The following is a 24,931-nucleotide window of genomic DNA, read 5'->3' on the forward strand; positions in this document are numbered from 1 at the left end:
ATCATACACCACTTTACGACATAGCGCTTGTAAAGTCATGAGCGATGATTGAGATTAAGGTTCATCATTCATTGATGAGCAGATGCCACAATCCATCAATAACAGCACAACGTACTTCGTCTTGTGGGAGGGATGCATCACAGCAGTTTTAGTATGTGAAGTATCATTATCCCTTCATTGGTGGAACAGCTTTGGGCTGACAACATAATGACTGCAGCACAATGTATGAAACAGAGTTACTTCTACAGCAACATCATGTATCACAGATTAGGCAGAGTATGCCTTCAATGAATTCCCTGCTTGCGAAGGTGGTATAGACAATGTGGGATTTCTTTTTTGTTAATGCTGTCTGCCCTCTTTAATAGCACCAAGGTTTTCTCCAAATGCTCCATTGTTAATCTTTCATAACACCAGTTGAAAGTATCTCTGAACTTTATTGAGAGAGATTCAGGGCTTCTGATATGGCAAAGACTTTTGAATAGATGCTTTAGAAGCAAAACAAGTATTATCCACTCATTTCCACATGATGGTATGGTGTAGATTTAGGAAATCCATGCAATAGCCGATTTAGTCTCCCTTCTTAGTATCATACCCAAAATATGTTGATCTCTCATTTCGATAATTTTACTACAGACCTCTTCGATAACTTTGTGAAAGTGCGTTCCATTATATACTTTATGCAGAGAGCAACACTGGGAAGTAAGCAGTAATGGACACCCACTAGGTTGAATGAATGACGCACCATGAGGTTAGCCCTCTTGCCTTCAAGTGCAGCATAAACTGTTAATCCACTGCCTAAAATGAGTACCAGACATCTCGTCAAATGTTTAATATTCGCACGAGTTTCCCTCATTTGGAGTCTAGGTAGATTGAATCTCTTTACTCCTAACATAACCTAAAACCGCTACCCAATGCGCTCACTCCTCCACCCTCCTAGTAGTGTGCTGTTACTGGTGTGTGATTGATGTATTTTTAGACATGGAGCAGAAAACTAGAGTCAGCATTAATGAATAGTGAGCACAATACGAGGTTCATAACTGTGAATGTTATTCCACTGCAAATAAAGTGACACTTAATACAGAACTTCTAGGAGCACTGTTCTGCTGCCTGAAACAAGACACAACCAGTGAGGTATTGGGAAAAAAATGTTTAGAAATGATGAACAGTATAAATATGAGAAATTTAATATACAGTGCCCACATGCGCTCGTGTAAGATATTAAGCATGAAAGTAGTATCACATACTTTCATACCACACACCAGTGTACCAAACACTTTCATGTCCCACACTTTCTCTCTGTCAAAGGAAACACCTACTAACTGTTACCCATGTAGGGTAGCCAGCTATACAATTGCCTCCATCAGGCTGAGGGTATTGATAGTCCTCCACTTTCGAAACAACTAATGAGCTTCTTGGTTTCTACATGGTAGGTTAACAGGTGGTTCACCATGTGATCTTACAGATGCTTATTATTAGACATGTAAGGCCCTTACAAGTTTTCAGTGGGTAGATGGAGATTGCCTCCCTCCATAAAAATTGAATTTTTACTGTATACACAATCTAATAAGAAAAGTATGTGGAGTAGTAGTTCAAGAGCACTAGACAGAGTGGGCTCTAGCTCTCACATGGAGAAAGGGTGATTGTATTCTATGCCATTATTGGAAATTAAATGTCAACTGCTCTTCCCCTGGCCTCAATGCTGAGGCAAAGGCCGGAGCCATGCTAATTATGATGGTTACATTAGCATAATGCTCTAATATTGTTTAGAAATGTCTCTAGTGCTTGTGTTAAGATTCCCCTGTTCAAGTGAAGTGAAGCTCATATTGGCAACCCAGATAGTGAGCTGGGATTCTCTTGACAACTTTCCAAACTTTTCAGAAAAATTTTATCCGCTTCATGAGTTCAGGAACTCCTGCCATCACTGTTGTTTGGTCTTCTTAATAATTCATCTCATTTTTTTCTTTGAAAACTGAAACACTGTGCAGGTTTCTGTCACTGGTCTGCACTTGTGCCTTAGAAGTGCCACCTGCCTGCCTGTGATCATTCAGTGTCAATCATTGTGCTACAAAGCACATGATGTCAACCAAATCACCCTGACAACTTTGGTATAAATGTACTAGAGTACTACAATCATGCTGAAGAAGTGACCCATCCAGCCCTGGATGGGTCACATCTTAGTAACCCAGACATAGTACAACCAGTTAGCTCTGTCCAGCATTAATTTCAGAAGCTTACTTTCTGAGAATGGCGAGTGTGAATCCACATGGGGAAACAATTGTGTGTGTGAAGAGCAGAATCTAATTCAAACAGATGTAGAGCATAATGATGGTCAAAAGTGTGGAACAGTCCCAAGTAACAAAAGTGCAGAACAATCCTAAAGTATGTGCTTAAATGAGTGATGTGCCTGATACTGAATACGGATGTGTCTTCAGAATGAATAAGACTCTCAATGATTCTTACCCTCCGGCTGGAAGAGAAAATTTTGTGTGTTAAAGTAACTCAGAAGAACGAATGGGAGAGGTGATTTAGTCTTCAGTCTCCCTCCCAGCATTCACTTTGTATAAGGTTTAGAGTGCATATTGTTATCTTTGTATGAGTATTTATTGTGACTGCAGTTTCTTGCATATCTGGGGTATGGGAAATGAAATTTCTCACTGAAAAACACAGCAATGCCCCCTTAACTGTCTCATGAGACCATTATTTTCGACCGAATAATTCCCTATCACAAAGGCATCTCATGATTTACAATGGCTGTTTGAAGAATCTGCAGTGAATTAAGAGTGTGAATTGGAACTGCTATTCTCAGGTGAGCAGAAACTGGCAGCCTGAAGTTGACATCATAATTCAGAGTGCCTGTTTCCATATCACTGAATGGTGAATGCTAGGTTAGAAGGCAGAGTGAAAAAGAGTGATCCATTCGGGATTCAATCTCATGACCTTAAGGTTTCCAACCACTCACTCTACTGTTAGACCACCATGCCAGACATCAATTAGATCCCGCTTACTGTATTCTCGAAGCACTGCTGCTGCCTTGAGTTACAGCAGCTGTTCACTAGGCAGTAATGGCACGTTTTCACATCTTCTCCTTATATCATCATAATTCAGACAATTTATATACAATATTAATAAGTTATATACAAAAATCTTCCTCAGCAGTTAGAGAGATTAACCTGCATATACAGACACAAGCATTTTCATTTTATATATACAAAGATTATATATAAAATCCTTCCTTGTTAATCAGTGTGTCTATTAGTCAAAACCAGATCAGAATCCCTACAGCAGTTCAAAAGCTCACATTAACCATTTTGCGGACACATTTTTTGTAGCAAAGATTATTTTTTTGCTAACGTATTAGAATCATGATCAACTGACTATATCTTTTTTTAAATAATTTTTATGATTTAGAACCAAAAACTATGGTGCTACTTATATCACCACGGCACCTTTGTGAGGTATTAAAACTAATGGTAAATGGATTTCCCATTTCCCTTCTGTGAGCTATTACATGTTGCCACTACATGTCAACAAATAATGAACAGTGTTTTCTGTTTTTATTTTATGTTTTCTTTTACTTTATTTAAAAATAATTGTTAACAATATTAAAGTTTACTTACTGCAATGTGAAAACAGTCCTCAAAACCTTATCAAGCAAAAAAGGTAAGAGCTGATACAGGTCACACTAATGTGTATTGCAGGAGTGAAGCAATGTGTTGCGACAACAATAGCGATCACATGACAAACAAAAACTGATTATTGTAGCATTTTTCATACACCTGGTCCAATGTACTAGACACTGACATGATGTCAGGCACTGACAGAGGTGGTAAGACGAATTCCCAAAAGCTTTGGGATACCCCTAAGTTGGGGGTAAGTATGCTTCCCAAGAACCACAAATGACAAATTAATTTTGTGGTAAGTATACTTCCCAAGCCCTTCCACAAACTACTTTGGTGGTAACCATACACTCCAATAATCATTAAAACACCATTGTTTGGTGGAATATATACTTCCCACAGTCCTGAAGGCTATATTTCACAACAAACAGAAACTACAGATGGTGCAACAGACCAGCACTACATGCCAGGAGCGTACAGAAGGGGTAACACACATTCCCTTGAACATTGTAAACAAATACATTTAGTGGGAAGTATATTCCCCACAGCCCGTGAAAGGCTTAACGTGACCACCTTTTGTTGCGCAGACCGCTACAAGACATGCAGGAAAAGTGACAATGGGGTTCTGCAAGATACCTACAGGGATGCGGAGCCATGTCGACTCCACTGCTGCTTACATGCATTGTGGTATTAAAAGCATATCAATTAATTGTGAAATCCTGATGCATCCATCATGAAGATGTGTTTGATGAACCACCCATTGTACATAATGTGGTAGTTCCAAATATGGCCAAAAGAGATCTCAAGTTGCATTGCTCCATATGATGCATCTGTAGTGATTGTTCTTTGCCACCAAGAGCACACTGCTGCATGTTTTTGTCCACTGCAACCGAGTGCTTAATTGCTCCCGTCCTTATGTGATATAGTGGTGATACAGCTTTTTATTACAGGTAAGATACTGCCTAATATATACTCAGAATCACTGTAGAATTCATGGTATTTAGATATATTTCACGGAAGATGTCTGTTTCAAGAATAACTCAGAGATCACAATATACAGCGTGCGTTCCATAAGTAATGCGACCAATTTTTTTCTGACACAACGGTACACCGCAGCGTGTTGTAACGGGCTGGGCTAAGTGGAGGGGGGTTCTAGCTTCAAAACGCTCTTTGCCCCATTCGGCTGCAAGCTTCCAAAGAGTCAGGACATCATTATGTAGAGCAACGGTACACTATCAAATTATGCGTTAAACTTGGGAAGTCTGCCACCGAAATGTTTCCATTACTTCAGCATGCCTTTGGGACTGATTGCTTGTCCAAATCACAAGTTTTCCAATGGCACACATCGTTCATGGAGGGCCGAGAAGAGATCACCGACGAACCTCGCAGTAGACGACCATCAACGGCACGAGTCAACGAAAATGTGATGCGTGTGCACGATTGTTTGAACTCTGACATGTGGCTGAGCCTTCAATTGATAGCACAAACTCGAAACATGTCAAACACAACCGTTATCCGCATTGTGACCGAAGATTTGCACATGAGAAAGGTGTGTGCCAAACTCGTCCCAAAAGTGTTGAACGACGAACACAAGCACATGCAAGTGCTTTGGTGCCGAGAAATGTTGGAAATTCATTAAAATTATCCTCATTTTTTAAACTCAGTTGATCACTGGTGATGAGTCGTGGATTTTTGAGTACGACCCTGAGACAAAAAGGCAGAGTTCAGAGTGGCACACCCCATCGTCGCCCCGTCCCAAGAAGGCACACATGAGCAAGTCAAGGATCAAAACCATGCTCATTGTCTTCTTTGACGTCAGAGGCATTGTCCACCATGAATTTGTACCTACTGGGACTACAGTGAACTCAGCTTTCTGCTTGGAAGTGCTCAAAAGACTGAAAAGGTGGGTCTCGCGCTGCTGAAGCGACATCAAGGATACGTGGAAAGTTCACCACGACAACGCGCCGAGTCACAGCACCTTCATCGTCAACGACTTCCTGGCCAGGACCAAGACCCCACTGGTTCCCCAGCCTCCCTACAGTCCTGACCTGGCTCCCACTGACTGTTTTTTGTTTCCTCGGTTAAAAGGAGTCATGAAAGGAAAACATTGGGACGTGATTGAAAGCATCCAGGTGCATGTTACATCAGCTCTAAAGGACATTCCGGAAAAGGCATTCCAGGCTGCCTTCCAGGCATGGACACACCAGCTCCAGAAGTGTATCGACACAAGAGGGTGCTATATTGAAATTTTTTTATTATTTGTATGAATATATTCAATAAATGATTTTTTTTATGAATTTGGTCGCATTACTTATGGAACACACCTTGTATACCACCATCAATGTTCCTGCACTGCATTAGAAACTGGGTGAAACATCACGTACTGTTGCAAATTTTGTGCATTGTTTGTGCAGTAAAACTGCATACACTTAATTCAAGATGTTATCTTCCATCTCAGTTTATAACGAATCGTTATATGGAAGCACTGAAATACCTTCAAGTCAGACTTCATCAGACGATGATGCAGATTTTAGTGATGACCCAGATTACTGAGCACCTTGTTCAGGAATTATTATTTCTGAAACAAGCTCTTCAAACGAAGGTGATTCATGAGAGAAAATACACAATCAAACAATGGCCATCTCATGTTACTGTTCTCATGGAACTGCTAAAACATGATAAAGAACAAAAAAGTGATGAATATGACTGGGCTACAAATGACACTGCGTTGTGTACTGTAAAATGGAAGTACAAAAGAACTGTGCACTTGTTCTCAAGCATTCATGATCTGAAAACCACAACAGAAGTATTTCGGAAAGAAAAGGATGTAACTGTAATGAAGTTGCCTTGCCCTCTACTGGTTGTTGATTACAATGGAAATATCAACTCTGTGGATAAATAGATCACAGGAAATCAATATACAAAACTGACAGAAAGTGTTGGACATGGTGGCCTCGCATCTTCTTTTGCTATACTAATGAAAGTATCGTGAATGCCTTTGTGCTTCATAAGGAACTGAAGGTTGTAACAATGAAAATGAAGAAATTTCAGAAGGAAGTGTTCAGAAGTCTTGTAAGCAACACATTGGTTGCTTTAAGGAAGAAAGGCAGGCAACTGAACCATCCAGTGCAGCTCGCAAAGACAAACCTTGCGTACCTAAAAGTGTGAGAACAAAAAGTTCAGCACATCAGCCACAAAGAACTACATGACAAAGATGTGCAAATTGCAGGGGAAAAAAAAGAAAAGAAAAGAAAGGGGGGGGGGGGGGGGGGGGGGAGGGGACAGAAAGGACCGAATGGGTGTGTTGTGTGTGGCTGGTACCTCTCTACTAAGGGGAAAGGTAAGTCTTTCTTCCAAGACTACCATGCTGCTTGAAGTGTTACAATTTATCTCCTATCCCTGTGCATTAAAGAGTTAAAGGTGGGGAGTCTGGTTGCCAGAGTACTATGGTAAACTCATCCTAATGCTCTTCAAACCAAGCACTTACACTGTGAGCTGTGTGACGCATTTTATTCTCCTGCTGGTAGATGCCATCGCTCCAAAAAAAAAAAAACTGCATGTAGGGATGGACATGGCCCCTAAGGACAGATGCATACTTGGGTTGATCCATTGTGCCTTCCAGAATGACAAGGACAAGACCATCTAGAGTATGCCACAAAAACATTCCCCAAAACACGCTGAACATGCCAACGGCCATCTGTTCAATGGAGCATGAAATTAGATTCATCTGAAAAGGTCACCTGTTGCAATCAGTGGGAATCCAGTTGCGGTATTGGCATGAAAATTCCAGTCTTCATCCCCAATGAAAATTATTTAGCATGAGTGGATAAACCAGGCACCTGCTGCAGAAGCTCACACACAGCAACGTTTACTGAATGCTCAATGAGGAGACTGCTGGTAGCCCCTTGGTTCACCTGGGTTGTCAGTTGCTCAATAGATGCATATCTATTTGTTCGACCACATCTCCACAGCCCTTGATTAGGTACATGCGATTGCATTACAGACAACTCGGTGTCGAGTATAGACTCCTGATGAAAGCTAGCCCACGTGTCCTAGTAACAAGGATCCCACAGTAAATGCGCCAAGGAAATCAAATACTCTTTTGGCAGTGGTGGGGCCTGAGGATGGTGGTAAAGTGCTGCCGAAACTAGTCGTGTGACAGAATACAGACATTCTCAAGATACAGCCGTAGTGGTACTTCTTCTCATATATTTTTCACCCCTGTCATCTATGGCCCATGGTGCACAAGAGCTGCCTCAGCGCTGATTTTGGATAGTGCCATTTTGTGATGCACAGTGTACTTTAACCACAGGGGCACACAAACAATTTACAAACTCAACCATTTCAGAAATACTTCCATCCTTGGCCCAAAAGCTAATGATCGTGCCCTTTTGGGCATCACGTAAATCACTATGTTTCCATATTACAACTGCACTGTTTTCTGTGTCTCCATGACATGATTTATATACCTTCTACTGCTAGTGTTCCCATCTGTCACTTGTGAGTGGTTAGTGCATGGTGACGTCGAACATAGGTGGTGGTCACATTAATATGATTGGACAGTGTATATAGACAAGATTTATTCTGTGTAAGAGCCAAACTTCTGTAACTATATTTTGTTAGATGTATGTGCCCCAGTGTATCCCATGCTGGTATCATCAACTGCTTCATCTCTATGTTTTTCACTTGAAATCATTTTCTGCTCCCTCCATTGCACCTTTGTCTGAGTACTATGTGGCCTAATGTTCAGTAGGATGGCATGTTCATGCTCTGCCACTGTAGGGGAATGTTCTAATGTATGTGAATTCCTAAGGGACCGAACTGCTGAGGTCATCAGTCCCCAGACTTACACACTACTTAAACTAACTTATCGCTAAGGACAATACTCACACCCATGCCCAAGGAAGGACTTGGACCTCCACTTAGGGAGATACAAGTGTTATTTAGCAGTTTTGCATTCCACACAGATTTCATCTGCTACTCCAATGTCCTCGAAGATTATATGTAGTGTTGTACAAAATTGATGAACCTACCCAATAAACAAATCTTGGAAGAAAGATGCAGCAACCTAGAAATTGCTCTATGTAGAACCAACAGTTTCTACAACACACTTGCAGTGTCGAACAATAATGTTACAAAATGTGGATTACAAAATATAGTCAGCAGTGCAGTTCTGCCCATGCCCAGATAAATCTAAAGTAATTCTTAGTTTCTTTAGCACCTATGATATTGCCACAAGCTGTGCCAGTTAGCAGTGCTGGCTAGTGTGCTGCAGGTAGTCATTTCAAATCCAATCGCCAGCAAATATTTGCTACTAGCTGTTACTCGCATATTAGCCGTTTTATTATGATGAGTTGATGAGTGATGGTAAGTAAGTAAGCTTCAGTGTCTACAATAATTTCAGCTGCCCTGACATGTCCGCCTCTCAGGTAAGCACAGCTCATGATGCACACGCCCACCACCCCCTTCCCTACTGCCATAATGCACGATGGCACAGCACACGGTGTGTCGCTACTGAGTGATGTGTCCGGTGGGTCATGAGCAGGTATGCACCTCTATGCATCGTACTATTGCAGTAGCTACACATTATATAATTTGTACATTGTACAGAAAACAGACAGCAGCTGTAAGAGTCGAGAGGCAGGCAAGGGAAGATGTGGTTGAGAAAGTAGTGAGACAAGACTGTGACCTTTCCCCTATGTTATTCAATCTGTTCATTGAGCAAGCAGTAAAGGAAACCAAAGAAAAATTTGGAGTACAAATTAAAGTTCATGGAGAAGAAATAAAAACTTTGAGGTTTGTTGATGGAATTGTAATTCTGTCAGAGACGGCAAATGGCTTGGAAGAGCAGCTGATCAAAATGGACAGCATCCTGAAAGATGGATATAAGATGAACATCAACAAAAGTGAAACAAGGATAATGGAATTTAGTCACACTAAATCCAGTGAAGTTGAGGGAATTAGATTAGGAAACAAGACACTTGAAGTAGTACACGAGTTTTCCTATTTGGGCAACAAAATAACTGTTGATGGCCAAAGTAGAGAGGATACAGAATGTAGACCAGCAATGGCAAGAAGAGTAATTTGTTAACATTGAATATAGATTTAAGTGTTAAGAAGTCTTTTCTGAAAATATTTGTCCAGAGTGTAGCCTTGTATGGAAGCGAAATATGTATGACAAACAGAAGCTTTTGAAATGTGATTCTATAGAAAAGAACCGAGAATTAGATGCGTAGATCATGTAACTTATGAGGAGGTATTGAATAGACTTGGGGAGAAATCAAATTTGAGGGCTCAACCTGACTAGAAATAGAGATCAGTTGACAGGGCACATTCTGAGACATCAAGGGATCACCAACATAGTGTTGAAGGGAAGTGGGGCATGGGTGGGAGGGGGGAGGGGGTGGGGGGAATATAGAGGCAGACCAAGATATGAATACAGTAAGCAGAAAGATGTAGGTTGCAGTAGTTACTCAGAGATGAAGAGATTTGCACAAGTTAAAGTTGGATAAAGAGCTGCATCAAAACAGTCTTTAGACTGAAAACTACAACAACACATTAATCAACAAATTTAATAATTTTTTAACATGGCTTATGTTAACTGATGTAAAAAGAATTGTTCTTACTTTCTAAAGAAGCCTATGTTTCCAATCAAGATTACGACACTAAATTTCATTGAAATCAGTTCAGCGGTTTAGTCACGAAAATGTAACAGACAGTGTTACTTTCAAATTTATAATATTAGTATGGATTTAATATTTATCACTTCTAGAAGTTTCTCAAAATGTCCTGTGTCTGGAATTTCAATATTTGTATAAACAAAGCACTCTCTGTACACGATGCACTTCTGTTTGGTCTCCATGTTCGTGTCCATAATAAATGTGCTTTCCGTGCTAAGTGTTGCACTTCACTGTTTCAGATTTTGATTCAATTGGATTAGATACAAGCAGTAGGTCAGCTTTACATCAAGCATGTGTCAGTGTTTTCGGGAGATGCTGGTCAGGACCCAAAGAAATGGATCAAAGGACTCGGACAAGTTGCCACACAAAATAGGTGGAATGTCATGTGTTTGGCAACTGAGAGCTTCTGTTTGGACATCACGACCCAGCAGTGGTTTGAGAACAACAAGAGAAACCTCAATAGCTGGGAAAAAGTGCATGCGAACTTGAAGAAAAGCAAGTTGCTTAGCGGAAAAACAACTGAAGAACAGGGTTCAACATCATGGTTAAACAACACAGTCTTACATACAGTTGGTCCTTATGCCACATACTGAATCCGAATAATAGAGATACCAAAATGATCTCAAATTAGATAAAGGGAGTTGCGTATGAAATCTACCGAGCCTTTCCAGTAAAGAATGTCACGGTGACAGAGGAATTCATCAAGTGGCGCCAGTGCATCAAGAAAATGCAAAAGAATAGAGTTGGACGAAAGACTTGACTTCCAAATGTGGTCCCAATGATACTTGTGGAAGACCACCATGACCTCATTTCTCTCATACACTAGATAGTAAGTGAAGAGATACATCAGTTTATGGCAGCCAAGAATGTCGGGCCAAGTACACATGAGAGAGAGAGAGAGAGAGAGAGAGAGAGAGAGACCTTGAATGTCAATCCTCTACATCTGGAGGTAATGGAGAATGTTGAAGAAAAGGTATATCGAGCCTTAGCATAAATCTTCGCCACCAGTCAAATCATTGTGAAGAATGTTCTACGCGAACTCTGACTCTGTCGCAGCTATCAAGCAACAACCCAGCATCTGACCAAGGCAAGTACAGGTACAACCAAATCTTCCACCACATATAATGTCCAGCAGAAGAACGTGGCGCACATAACAAAGAGGACAACACATCAGTATGTTTCCACTGTTGGTGTACTGAACACTTTGTATGAAACTGCAGAGGAAGAAGATCGAGTGTTCAACAACTATTATGCCACAAGACATCAATCATCACAGCAGTCCTATTCAGGCCAGCCTAGTTTAGACAATTATGGTGAACGTGTAGGAAGCAGCTCATCAAGTAACCTGGACAAGGTCACTCCCCAACACACCATAACCTTTCCCCTGCACCAGACAATGGTACCAGCCACTCACCTAGCTGCCAACTTCAGAAAAGGTAATCACCAGTTGCCAAGACATCAGGAAATCTCACCAAAGTCATCATAGATGGCCAACCTGTCCGGACATTAGCCAACTCTGGTACTTCTTTTTCTGTAATGTCACATGCTAACGAAGGTTATGTTCAGTGACATGAAAGTGATTGTACTGAAAATCACAAATGGGAAACACACCTAGCCATCAGGAATATGTATTGTAAGGATAGCTGTCAATGACAGAATCATAATTTAGTTTGTTGTTTAGCACAATGCACTCAAAATGTTATTCCTAGATGGGACTTCAGGCAGGCATCACAAGCAGTCACAGAATGTGGAAGATCAGAGTTCGATATCGAGGAACCTATTCCACATAGCGCACATAACAAAGACTGCTCTGGGCAACTGCCTGGTTGAAGATTATGTTATCCTGTGGCCATCAAATGGAGAAGAGGCTGCAGGATGACATCAGTGAACCTTCACAGAGTCCTTGCTCCTCTCCTCCATTCCTTTTGAAGAATAAGGGAAGCACATGGCATTTGTACACCGATTACTGACAATGGAAAATATCACAAAAAAAGATATCTACACACTGATGCTTGAAAGCAGTATTTCTCAACTACTGACATGAGAGCCACGGACATCAATACAGATTCTCAGTTAACTATGAAGCTTTTGTAAACAGCCAAAAGTTGATAAAGTACACAACAAAAATCTCCATACAGGTGATGATCATAAGCACTGAAGGTTGTCAAAGAGAACTTTGGATCAATAATTGGCATTGAGCAACCACAACTCATCCCTAAAGGTCTGTGCACAGGAAGAGCTGAACCTGTCCAGTATGGAAAGCTCAGTGCTGGCAATGAAGAACCACGCTCTATCACCATTACAGACAACAAAGTGGAGCCAGCTTCTATTGAATTGTCAATATGCTCTGGTCTGACCAAGGAGCATCAATGGTGAATGTTGGCTATTTTGTGTCAATTTTCAGTACCTTTCAAATCTTGAGTTGAGTAAAGACAGACCAAGTGAGCCATGGTAAAAAACTGTATCAAAACTATGGATAATCCACCAATTAGTCAGTTTCACATAGGGTTTCACCAGCTAAATGAGGCATAATTCAGAAGGAAATGGAGAAGAGGCTGCAGGATGACATCACTGAACCTTCACAGAGTCCTTGCTCCTCTCCTCCATTCCTTTTGAAGAATAAGGGCAGCACATGGCATTTGTGCACCGATTACTGACAATGGCACAAAATTTAAAAAAAAAAAGATATCTACACACTGATGCTTGAAAGCAGTATTTCTCAACTACTGACATGTAGACAGCTTACTGGCAAATCAAGATTGACAAATCTGACAGGGAAAGACTGCCTTAATAAGACCTGATGGCCTCTATGAAATCAAAATTATGTCATTTAGGCTTTGTAACATTAGAGTATATGATGGGCAACTAGCTTCAATACCTTAAATGGACAACATCATGTGACCTGGATGACACTGACATTTCTTCAAAAAAAATTGAAGAACATCTAAGCCACCTGGCAACAATGTCACCTCCACCTGAATCTGAAAGAGTGCCTCTTCTGCCACCCAAGAAATAAAAATCTTGGGCCACCTAGTTACAGGTGATGGAATGTGGCCTGAACCAGAGAAAATAAGGCCATAGATCTTCCAACTCCTTGGCACATTTGTGATGGAATTTTCTTAGAGAATGTACTCGTACTACCAATGATTCATACAGCACTTCAATAACAAGCCACATGCCTTGCAAGAACTACTGTAAAGAGATGGCAAATTTTCTGGAACGGGGCACAAGAAAGTTCTTTCCTTGTCCTTAAGAAGGCACAATCATCATCTCCAGTATCTTCTCTGTATGTTGTCAGTGCTGAGAGAGAACTTCACACTCATGCTAGTGGTTGTGGCATAGTGCAGCTCTAGTGTAAACTCAGAAAGATGCTGAAAAGGCTACAGTTTATACTCTCCAAGTCTAAGATGGATTACCCCACATCTGAAAATGAGTGCCTTGCAGTTGTTTGGACAATCAACATGTTCCAGGTGTACTTATTTGGGAAACTGCTAAAAATTGTGATGGATCACCATTCTCTATGCTGGTTGACTAGCCTGAAGGATCCATTAGCTTGACTGATGAGATTGACAATGAGGCTTCAGGAGTCACAGTGGTAAATAAATGTGGACAAGGTCACCAACTGCCTTTCAAGGAATCCTTTGGTGGAACACAGCTATATGGATGAAATCTCAGTCATCACTACATTAAATGTCACAGATGCTGAACTGAGTGAACGTCCAGCACTGCTGAAAACCATAAAAGTCTTGAAGAAGGAGAAACTAAAAAAAGGAGAACTCCAGTTAAAAAACTGAACATAGTTTAAGAAGACCTACAGTCCAATGGAGCAATAATAGTTGTTCATCATCCCAGTTCATCTACAGCCAGCTATCGTTAATTATTTCCATGATGCTCCAATTTCTGGTCATCTGGAATTCACGAAGATTCTAGACTGAATCAGATGCAGGTAACAATGGCTCGATCTGCGCCGATCCGTTGGACACTATGTGAGCCACTGTAAGGAATGCCAATGACAGAAGCATGTGCCTTGTGGCGCCTGATATCAATTACGACTACAGCAGCACCATTCCACTTGATTCAAACTAACCTTTGGAGGAAGTTCACGAAGTCAATAAATGGTAATCGATGGACTACAGTCTGCACTGTTTGACTAACCCGCTGCGTTGTCATTAAATCTGTACCTACTACTGAGGCTCCAGGAATTGCAAGGTTTCTTGTAAAACACACCATTTTGAAGCATGCAGCACCATATGTGACAATCCATGGTTGCAGAAAAGATCTCCAGTTGAGACTAGTATCAGACATAATTTCACACTGTGACATCATCCACAGGATAACAACATCCTACCACCCACAGATGAATGGCTTCACAGAACGCTCTAATAAGATGTTGGCAAATATCCCCTCGATGTACCTTCATGTCGAACAGCGAGATTGTGATAAATACTGGCCATCGTAACACAGCACATAACACAACGAAGCTAGATACTACAGGATTTGCATCATTCTTTCTGCTCCATGGCCGCAAGCCCGAAACAATAATGTTCTTGGTTCAACAGGATGATGTTTAGGATGACTGTGAAACATTTCATGAGAAGGACCAACGAAACAAGACAGCTGGTATGCATATAGTGCCTGGAAGCCCAGGAGAAGGACCGAGAGCACTATAACACCAAGCATACGCCAGTGAGATACGACCCAGCAAATGTAGTATGGATTTTCGCGCCTGTTCGGAAAGGGAGACTATCAGAAAAGTTACTAAAATGCTGCTTTGGACCATATTGTATTCTTGACTGATTGGTGGACATCACATACGAACTGAAGGATTATGACACTGCATCACTGCAACCACAGAGACTTCATCCATGTCTTCCATATCGTATAAAGCTTTAATATTGTCCTGAGCCACAGATCAACAATGAGGGTTTCTCATTCAAGATAACTGAAGGATTGCTCAATGATCATGTAGCTAGAACAGCAGAGTTATCACAGTAAAAATGCGACATCACACAATGTAAAGTCCAGGATGGAACAACAACAGCGGCTACAGACAGAGGTGGGTGTGTACGAGTAGTGCTGTGTGTGTGTGTGTGTGTGTGTGTGTGTGTGTGTGTGAAGTCGGCCTTTTGGACACAAGCTAAATGTATATCAATATTTTTGTTGTGCCTGTCTGTGAATCAATGTTGCCTCTATACAGTAAATATCATGGCGCAGAGGGTGTGGTTACATGAAACAAACCATGGAATCTCTAGTACTGCCATTAAGAGGACCACTGGGGAGATCTAGATCTAGGATGCTGGACTTGGATCCAATGTGAACTTCTGACACAGTGGGTCACCGTACTCCAATGAGAAATTTTGAAATAGCAGGTTACTGTTTCCCCAAGAGAGGGAGCAATGCTGAGAACTGTGTTACATGCAGTGTGTAGTAACAGTTAGCATTGATGGCTGGCATGCTGCGGTTTGTCGTTTCAAATCTGTTCAGCAGCTAATATCTGTCACATAGTATTTACCATTTCTAAAAGTTTCTAGAAATTTCTTATGTCCGTAGTATTTGCATGTTCTAGAATATAAAAGCAGCACTCAGGAGGCACTTCTGTTCCTTCTGTATGCTAATGCCTGGAATACGCTGAAGTGACAAAAGTCATGGTATCAATATCCACATATACAGATAGTGGTAGTATTACGTACACAAGGTCTAAAAGGGCAGTGCATTTGCGGAGCTGTCATTTGTACTCAGGTGATTCATGCGAAAAGGTTTTTGAAGTGATTATGGCTGCACAACAAGAATTAACAGACTCTGAACGTGGAATGATAGTCAGCACAAGACACATGGAACATTCCATTTCAGAGATTGTTAGGGAATTTAATATTCTGAGATCTACAATGTCAAGTGTGCCAAGAATACTAACTTTCAGGCATGGACAACACAGTGGCTGAAAGCCTTTACTAGACAACCAAGTAGCGACGTTTGTGTAGAGTCATCAGTGCTAACAGACAAATAATCACACAAATCACGGTGGGACATATGACAAATGTATCTGTTAGAAAAGTGCAGTGAAATTTGGTGTTAATGGGCTGTAGCAGCAGACAACCAACACAAGTGCCTTTGCTAATGAGACGATGTCTCCTGCAGCACTTTTCCTGGGCTTGTGACCATATTGGTTGGACCCTACATGACTAGAAAACAGTGGCCTGGTCAGATGAGTCCTAATTTCAATTGGTAAGATCTGATGGTAGGGCAGCCACACAAAGTCAAGGACCCAGCTGTCTACAAGGCGTCTACTGAGGCCACTGGTACAAATGAACTGATCACTGACTGGAAATGGTTACATTCAGCTACTTGGACACCATCTGCAGCCATTCAAGACTTTCATGTTCCCAAAAAAAATAATGGATTTTTTAATGGATGACAATGCGCCATGTCACCAGGCCACAAATGTTCGTGACTGGTTTGAAGAACATCCTGGGCAGTTTGAGCGAATGATTTGGCTACCCAGATAGCCCGACAGAATCCCATTGAACATTTGTGCGACATAATGGTGCGGTCACTTCATGCAAAAAACCCTGCACCAGAAATATTTTTGTAATTATGGGCAGCTATAGAGGCAGCATGGCTGAATATTTCTGCAGGAGACTTCCAACGACTTCTTGTGTCCATCTCATGGCAAGTTGCTGCACTACGCCAGACAAAAAGAGGCCCAACAAGATATTGGGAGGTATCCCATGACTTTTGTCACCTTAGTGTTAAGTGCTTTCAGTGCCAGGTGTTTTACTTCAATAATGACCCTACTTTTGTATTTGGGCTTGATTGCAGTCACAACCTAACAGTATTATACAGCTCCCTCTTGTTTCAGGATTGTAATTTTGACTAAACAAAGTTATGACTGTTATTAATCCCAATGTCATCTGCTCCTCATCAATTTATGTATTTATGCTTCACCACAGGAAAAGCTAGGCTGCAGAATAAACATGCAAGACACAAAGCTGACTGAAAATGTGGGTTAGGATACAGCAGAAAACACAGATTATACATACTTGATGAGAGGATACAGAGGAGAGTGATGTAGCAAAGATTGATTCAGTCATTAACATGCACAGTCTTTTGTTACAATGGAGACCAGGAGGAGGAACATTTCTTTTGTTATTAGTTTTAAAAACCAAGTAGAGTTAAAATGTAATCCTTATGAAGCATAATGTACAATAACAAAAACTTACTAAGACACTTTTAAAGTGGGTTTACTTCACCACATAGTCTTGAAAAAATCCCTACTTTAACAGAGGTATGTCATTACATTCTGACTCTACAGACTAAATTGTAACATCCATTATAATTTCTAGGGTAAATGTGGATCACCACTACATCTAAATTTTCACAAATGACTTTAACAATTTTACTGCAATACAAAATTATATTTTACCTGGTAAATGTGGAATTTCACAGAATCTCCAGTAAGTATGTATGCATCGGAAGGCATTATTAATAAATTAGCCACAATCATAAGTTCTACTTGAATAGGTGGTATATTGCTATACTCTTCCTGTGGCAGACGTACAGATATCTGCAAAAGAAAATAAACGAGCGAGTATTAAGGTAATGGACACCAGATATAATTTTTTGTACCTGTTGCAGGTAAATTTATGGCAGCATCTAACTACATTAAAAATGTGTAAAAAACTTAACATATGCACAAGAAGAGAAAAAAAACGCTTATTCCATTCCAAATTGAGCAATTTAATAGCTTAGCTGTAATAAAATCAACAGAAAAACACTACTGCATAAAATCTTGTTGCTCACTTCAATGTTCAAACCTTTTACAGTCTACTTGTATTTATGTTCCTGTAACAAAAAAAGATAGATGTCCATTTATTGGAATATTTCTGCAAGATGGAGTTCGACAGCATTAATTTTACTTCTAATAAGTTTTTTTAGTAAGGAGTTTTATCTCCTGTGAAGCTCTGAATCTCTTGATTAATATTCTAAGCAGGAATAACAATATATTGTGTAGTTGCTACTCATCATATAGTGGAGTAGCAACTTCCCTTGAGTACTGACAGTTATTTTCTGATTTGAATAGTATGCACTGTAAAAGGGGAGAGAAAGAAGAGAACAAAATGCAAAAATGAACTGATGGTGATTAAGGATAGAGGTACAGACACTTTAGTCATCTACTGGTAAATGTCGAAAACAAAGCTGGCAGAGGTGCACGGCCAGTGTTGGCATGAAAACTGATTTATCAAAGGCTGCTACAGGTAAAATATATTTGAATTACAGCATAAATGATGAACTGTAGCTTCAATTTAAATTATTTACTACTTAAAATGTCATTATTGCTGTAACCCTGTAACTAGGTGTAAAAGAAGCCCCCTTCCCATTCCTACATTTGGCTTGATTAGATTAGACCTACAGTGCCAGAAAACATAATTTTCTAATTGTTAACAAATGGATTCAGAACATCAAGAGGTTGTGCTTATGTTGTAAAGGCACTGTGCAAGTTTGACAAAACAAATGTTACAGTTAATTTCGAAGGTAGGATGACTCCAATCTGTATTGGGTATTAAATGTGAACATGAGAAGCAGTTTCATAAAATTAAGCCAATCACACCTAGTAGTGTGTTTCTTTGATCAAGGGATACAATAATTTCCCCAATGAATTACAAAAGTGTAGCAAAGATACAATTAAAGTTAAGATATCTCAATATAAGATCCCACATCCATGCAATAATACAGGCACCACAACTGTCTTGCAAGACTTAAGCAATGTATCCTTTTAGTCTTATTCTTCACTCTTTAACATAATTGTAACACATATACATGATGATAAAAAAAGTATTCCAAATTTTGAGAGGTGGTAGTGTACATCAAAACAAGAAAAAAAAGTAGTAAATATGGGCTATACAATGTGTACCTTTAGGAGTATAAACAATTGTTCATCTTTGCTACAGTGAAACACACATTTTTTCATAAAAAAAAGTGCTAATAGCTGTTAAGGAATGCATTTCAGGGCCCTTGTTTAATGGTGATTTCTGTTCCTTTTTTATCCACACTACCACCTTTCAAACCATGAAAATCAAAGAGCTTGCAGTAAAAGAAATGTGTTTTACAGAATCAAAGATGAACAAGTGCTCATATCTCTTAAGGTACGGTATGCATTTTAAATAGCCATGCTTACTGGACCTTTTCTTTTCTTATTTTGCTCATTCTGCTGTCTCTCAAAATATTGGAATACATTTTTTAACATCCTGTATATTGAAATTTATGTATTTTATTTTTTATGTTGTAGTTTTGGCTATAGCTAATTTCAGATGTTAGATAATTGCAGTGACACCTTGTAACATTTTTTAATGTACAAGAGTTTGTTTTGGTGGGTATTAGTATCTTCATTTGTTATTATGAGACAGTACTGACCAGTTCATTTTTTCATATTTTCATACATAGATTTCAGTTAAATGATTATAGATACCTTTCTGTCCCATCTGAAACAGCTGTTAAATTTTTTCTTTAATTTTTCTAATCACAATACAAAATTACAAATGTTTTAAATAATTATTTCATTTCTATTTTTATAGATCTGAGCACAAACTGATACGATCTAAAATTCAGGACTGTAAATATATTGATTAAAGATTAATATTTATGGCACTCAATGAATAAACTCTGAAAGCTCTAAAAATCTTGGAGCATTTTTGGTGTGATCCTATTTCATAAACACAAGACAGTTCCAATAAATAATTGTGACAGTATAGTTGCAATATTCATTGGGTGTGGTCAAAAATAACATTTTGTATATCATTATAAATAAACTAATGCTAATAACAAAAAAACCTGAAGAATTTAATTTTCAAGAAAACCAGAATTCAAAAACTTCACTTGCATCATACAAAAATAAAGAAGACTCCAGGTTTATAATGAAATGTCCACAATGAATTTTTTATGTAAGTTATAAGTAATAATTATGTTGTACTTCTCGCTCTCAAATTACTTTTAAAAATTGTAACAAACCAATTGTTCTGGAGAAATACGTAACTAACAGAACTGAAAATTATTTAGAATATATTTAGAAGTCAAGAACAGTTTAAAAGCATTTGAACCTGTTCTTTTGGTTGTCATTAACCCAGATCTTTGCTATCATTGCAAGCAGTCCTGAGAATGTCATTACTTTTACTTTTGGATTTGATATTTCCTCCCTGTATTTTTTACTTGCTACATTCATCTGAAATGATTTTTTTCGCGACTGATCTGGGCAAGAAGCATCCCATCATTTCCAAACTTGTTAGTTGTCTTCGCAAACAAGCCAAACACCCGAATGTGCCGACCAATCATAAGCAAGTTCAGTACAATTGGCGAACTCTCCCACGGGACAGGTACATACCGTATCATCTGTCACTTGTACCTCACCCCATTTTGGTACCATATGCTACTTCATGTGTATCAAGCTGCATTAAGGTGAGCTTCTAGCAATTCCTTCCTCAGTAATACATGACAGAATCACCGTGTCCCTTCTGTCGCAAGATAAAATACTGGGGGACACAGCCAGGACTATCACACATCCCCCTCGTTCTTCGAATTCCGATGGCATCTCCTGGCAGGAGAATGTATATTTAAAGAAAAGGCTACTATCTGTTAACGAGAACTGTGAACTGGGTGAGACGTGAAAATCATAGTGAGAACAGTGAACTGCAATAATTATCGCAAACCCCTCGAATCAGTAGTAAATAAACAGTGAAAAAGATAAAAAGCGACACCGTGTGAACTGTGATATTATAATCTGTTTGAACTTTTGTAAGTTTCTTTGAACTGTTGGGAAACAAAATTTATAAATGCTTCTAATTAATCAGTGTTGCATGGCTGAAAGTGAAAGCGCAAATGAAAGTGCAAAGTTATAAGTGTGTGGTCCGGTCCAAAGGGATTACAATGTGTGTGCGCGGTCCAAAGGGATTACGCTTTATTTCACCGCTACGAGAAACAGTGCTTCAGGAAGAAGTTAGCAGAGCAGCGTACAGCAGGTGACGCAAATGATTTGGAAGCAACACCTGTCGCCTCCACCAGCTGCAGTCCAACGTCAGGGAGCGGCAAACAGCAGGGATTGGCGTCTGTGGTCGACTATGGCAGCCAAAGACACCCAACATGACCAAAAAAAAAATGCAGTGAGCAAGAGCACTGCGTCGGAGAAGGGGGTAGCACGTACGCTAATCACTTTACAGCTAGCGAGAGGAAGCTAGCATTGACAACCATAGGGATTTTTTTAGAATATTGTTAAATTGCTTTGTAATAATTTATTTAATAACAAAATGTCAAGAGAAAGTGAAAAATGGTACAATCTGAGAAGTAAAGAGGTAGTGCAGCCTCAGGGTAATGAAATGGAAGAGGCAGGGCATGCCAGATGAAACTGGTAAAAAGAGTAAAACAGCATCAGCTGATACATTGCCTACATACGATAACAGTCAAATTATGTTTGAATTATTAATGGAGTTAGTATCTGGGCAAAAAGAACTAAAAATATGGCTGGAAGAGAAGATAGAACAAGGGCAAACATTTCTTGCTGATAAAATTGAAGCAACAAATGAGGACTTAGCAAAAATTAATTGTGAGTCTAAACATTTAGAGAACAGAGTTGAGTCTCATGAAACGAGAATAGGGGATTGTGAGAAAAGGGTGAAGAATGGGATCAAAAATTAGGTAAGTGTAAGAAAGAGGTTAATCTAAGACTGATAATGAAGTAGTGAAAATAAATGATCCCATGCAAGCTCAATATACTTTTGTATTGTTGGTTTGGGATGAAGTCATTAAATTAAGTAATGATCAGAGCAAAATAAACAAAACTTGCAGAGACACCCATGAAAAACAAAACAAACAAGTTGTAGACTTCCTCTCCAGGGGACACCACCTTGAAGTAGAATTGCCTGTGAGGGCGGGAAGACTTGTTTGTTTGCGGGAAGCTGAGGGCTATGGCGGCTGTGGGAACCTACGGTCTGTAAGGTCTTAGCTGATGGACCAGACTAAATGTGTCCCACAACAACCTGTCATCCCACATCCATTCCTTGAGCTTTCCCAACTCCTCAATACCCCACCCAAGGTGTGATGCGATCCGTGCCAAGGGGCGCACGGCACATGAGAAGATGTGTCATGAACAGAGACTCAGGGATACTGGGCAACTCACTGAGTAATTAGCCTTGCACCACATGGGGTTTCCATGGTGTGGACCGCTTAGATCCCCAACTCTTGTGGGACCAAAATGGACACGAAAGAAGATAGTAATACTGAGGGGCAAGTTTAGACATCAGACACCCAAACATCGAGCTGGAACCGATGGAAATCATCCCCTCAGCTGAACAGGGGGACAGACCTGTTCAACAAAAGTGGAGGGAACTAAAAGGGCTTGAGCCCAAGACCTCCAAGAAAAGACAGTACAAGGGTGACGGGGGTGCACAAACCCTCTCTACATCGAGGGCAGGCAGTAAGAGAACAAGGGAGAAATCTAAGACTCCCTAGGGAAACTGACCTATAGTACTACAGTCTTGGTTTTTAGGATGGCAGTTATCTAGCAGGGCTATCCACTGGTCGAGATCACCTAGCAGCAGGAGTAACTAGTGCAGATGACTCTCTTTGAGAAGATTGGGCAGGGGGGGGGGGGGGGGTGGGGGGGGAGACCTAGCGTTCTCCCCCCCCCCCCCCTCCGCCCCCCCCCCCTGCCCAATCTTCTCAAAGAGAGTCATCTGCACTAGTTACTCCTGCTGCTAGGTGATCTCGACCAGTGGATAGCCCTGCTAGATAACTGCCATCCTAAAAACCAAGACTGTAGTACTATAGGTCAGTTTCCCTAGGGAGTCTTAGATTCCTCCCTTGTTCTCTTACTGCCTGCCATATTCAGGAGAGTCTATCTGGATCACTGTGCTCTTTTCTTTGTCTGTGAAGGGGTGGGTACAGTGGACTGGCTACGGAAAAGGTGCCCCTAATATAACCGTGGAAGGATGTGAAGCTGCTGGTAAATACAGTGGCTGAGATCTTCAACACCACAAAGATATTAATCTCGGTGCCAAAAGTCTCTCAAGAGACTCTGATTGAGAAAATAGGTTTTCAAAACCCAAAAGTCTCGACAGAGGATTGGAAGGTAATCAACCAGGAGGTTGCACCAAAAGACCAAACCCTTGTGGTGGAAGTCAGAGAGAAGTTCCTGAGGGCAATGCAGGAACAGGACCTGAGACTATTCTTGGGGTTCTCGCAGGTTGCTGTCAGGGTAATCAAAGACATTAGAAGCGACAATGGCAGATAGATGGAGACCGAATGTGCTGCAGATCAATCTGCAACACAGTAAAGGGGCCACTGCTGCCCTGGGAAGACACAAAGTGGGCATGGCCATGATTCAGGAGCCCTATTTATATAAAGGGGCCATATCAGGCCTCAGCAGCACTGGAGGTAAGCTGGTTTATGCTAGAAATATACGAAACTCCGAAATGTGCATTTATGTAAAAAATTGAATCCCCTTCCTGCTGATGGCAGACTTTTGTTCTAGGGTCTTAGTGACCTTCAGGATGCAGCAACATGAAGAAGGTATCACGAGGGAGTTTGTAATGGCGTCAGCATACCTTCCTTATAAGGACAGTGCTCCTCCACCTCAGTAGGTGAGGAAACTGACAGAAGCCTGTGCACAACAGGGCAACCAACTATTGGTTGGATGTGATGGCAATGCCCACAACTTGGTGTGGGGCAGCACCGACACCAACAGTAGAGGTGAGAACCTTCTAGAATTTCTTCTAGCTAATAACTTAAGAGATCCTCAATAGGGACAAGGAACCTACACTTAGGTATATAAGAAGGGAAGAGGTAACTGACATAACGTTCGATTCCACTTTGTTGGGTAGTTATGTCAAAAAATGGCATGAGGCTTTAGAGCCATTCTCGTCAGACCACATTTATATTAAGTTCAATGTTGAAATGGGCATTAGACAGACCATGTTCTATAGGAACCCAAGGGAGAATGAACTGGGAGGCGTATAGGAGGGATCTCGACTTAAGCCTATCGGAACTCAGTACTTCGATAAGGAATCCAGTAGAGTTTGAGGAGATAGCAGAGGCAGTGACTTCTGCCATGATGACCTCATTCCATGACAAGTGCTTAATCACTAAGAAGTGCACAAATAGGAATATATCTTAGTGAAACAACAACTTGGAATCACAGAGGAAACAGGTACGAAGACACCTTACGAGGAGGAAAGGACAATGGGCAGAATATCGGAAGGCTCTTGTCAAATACAATCTAGCAATTAAGCAAGAAATGCAGTCATACTGGAAGGTATTCTGTGAGGAGGTAGAGGATACAGCTGTTCAGGCCAGACTTCACAAAATCCTCACTTGGATAACCAACTAATCCAGGAGAAATTTTAAGGAAAGAGGATGGGGAGTTTACAAGGACAGCACATGAAACGCTGGAACTACTACTCAAGACTCATTTTCCTCAATGTACTCTGACAGACAACATAGACCAGGACGAGATCCCTGTGAGATATCAGTTTTCAGGTATTCAAAGGGAGAATGTGTTGACCTTAGTAAAATCCAATATGTGATAGGAACATTCCAACCGTTCAAGTCACCTGGCCCAGATGGAATTTTTCAAGCACTCCTGCAACAAGCAGG

At 40.5% G+C, this 24,931-nt stretch overlaps 1 protein-coding gene across 1 annotated transcript in view; it reads right to left on the reverse strand.

Annotated features, from left to right (window-relative positions):
• Window positions 1-24,931, reverse strand: part of LOC126483815 (nuclear pore membrane glycoprotein 210) — a 260,572-nt gene that overhangs the window by 176,059 nt on the left and 59,582 nt on the right. The window contains exon 4 of the mRNA XM_050107008.1: window positions 17,718-17,858. Coding sequence (XP_049962965.1) covers window positions 17,718-17,858 — 141 coding nt within the window. The remainder of the gene's footprint in view (window positions 1-17,717; window positions 17,859-24,931) is intronic.

The sequence above is a fragment of the Schistocerca serialis genome, chromosome 6, assembly GCF_023864345.2.
Source record: "Schistocerca serialis cubense isolate TAMUIC-IGC-003099 chromosome 6, iqSchSeri2.2, whole genome shotgun sequence".
NCBI lineage: Eukaryota > Metazoa > Arthropoda > Insecta > Orthoptera > Acrididae > Schistocerca > Schistocerca serialis.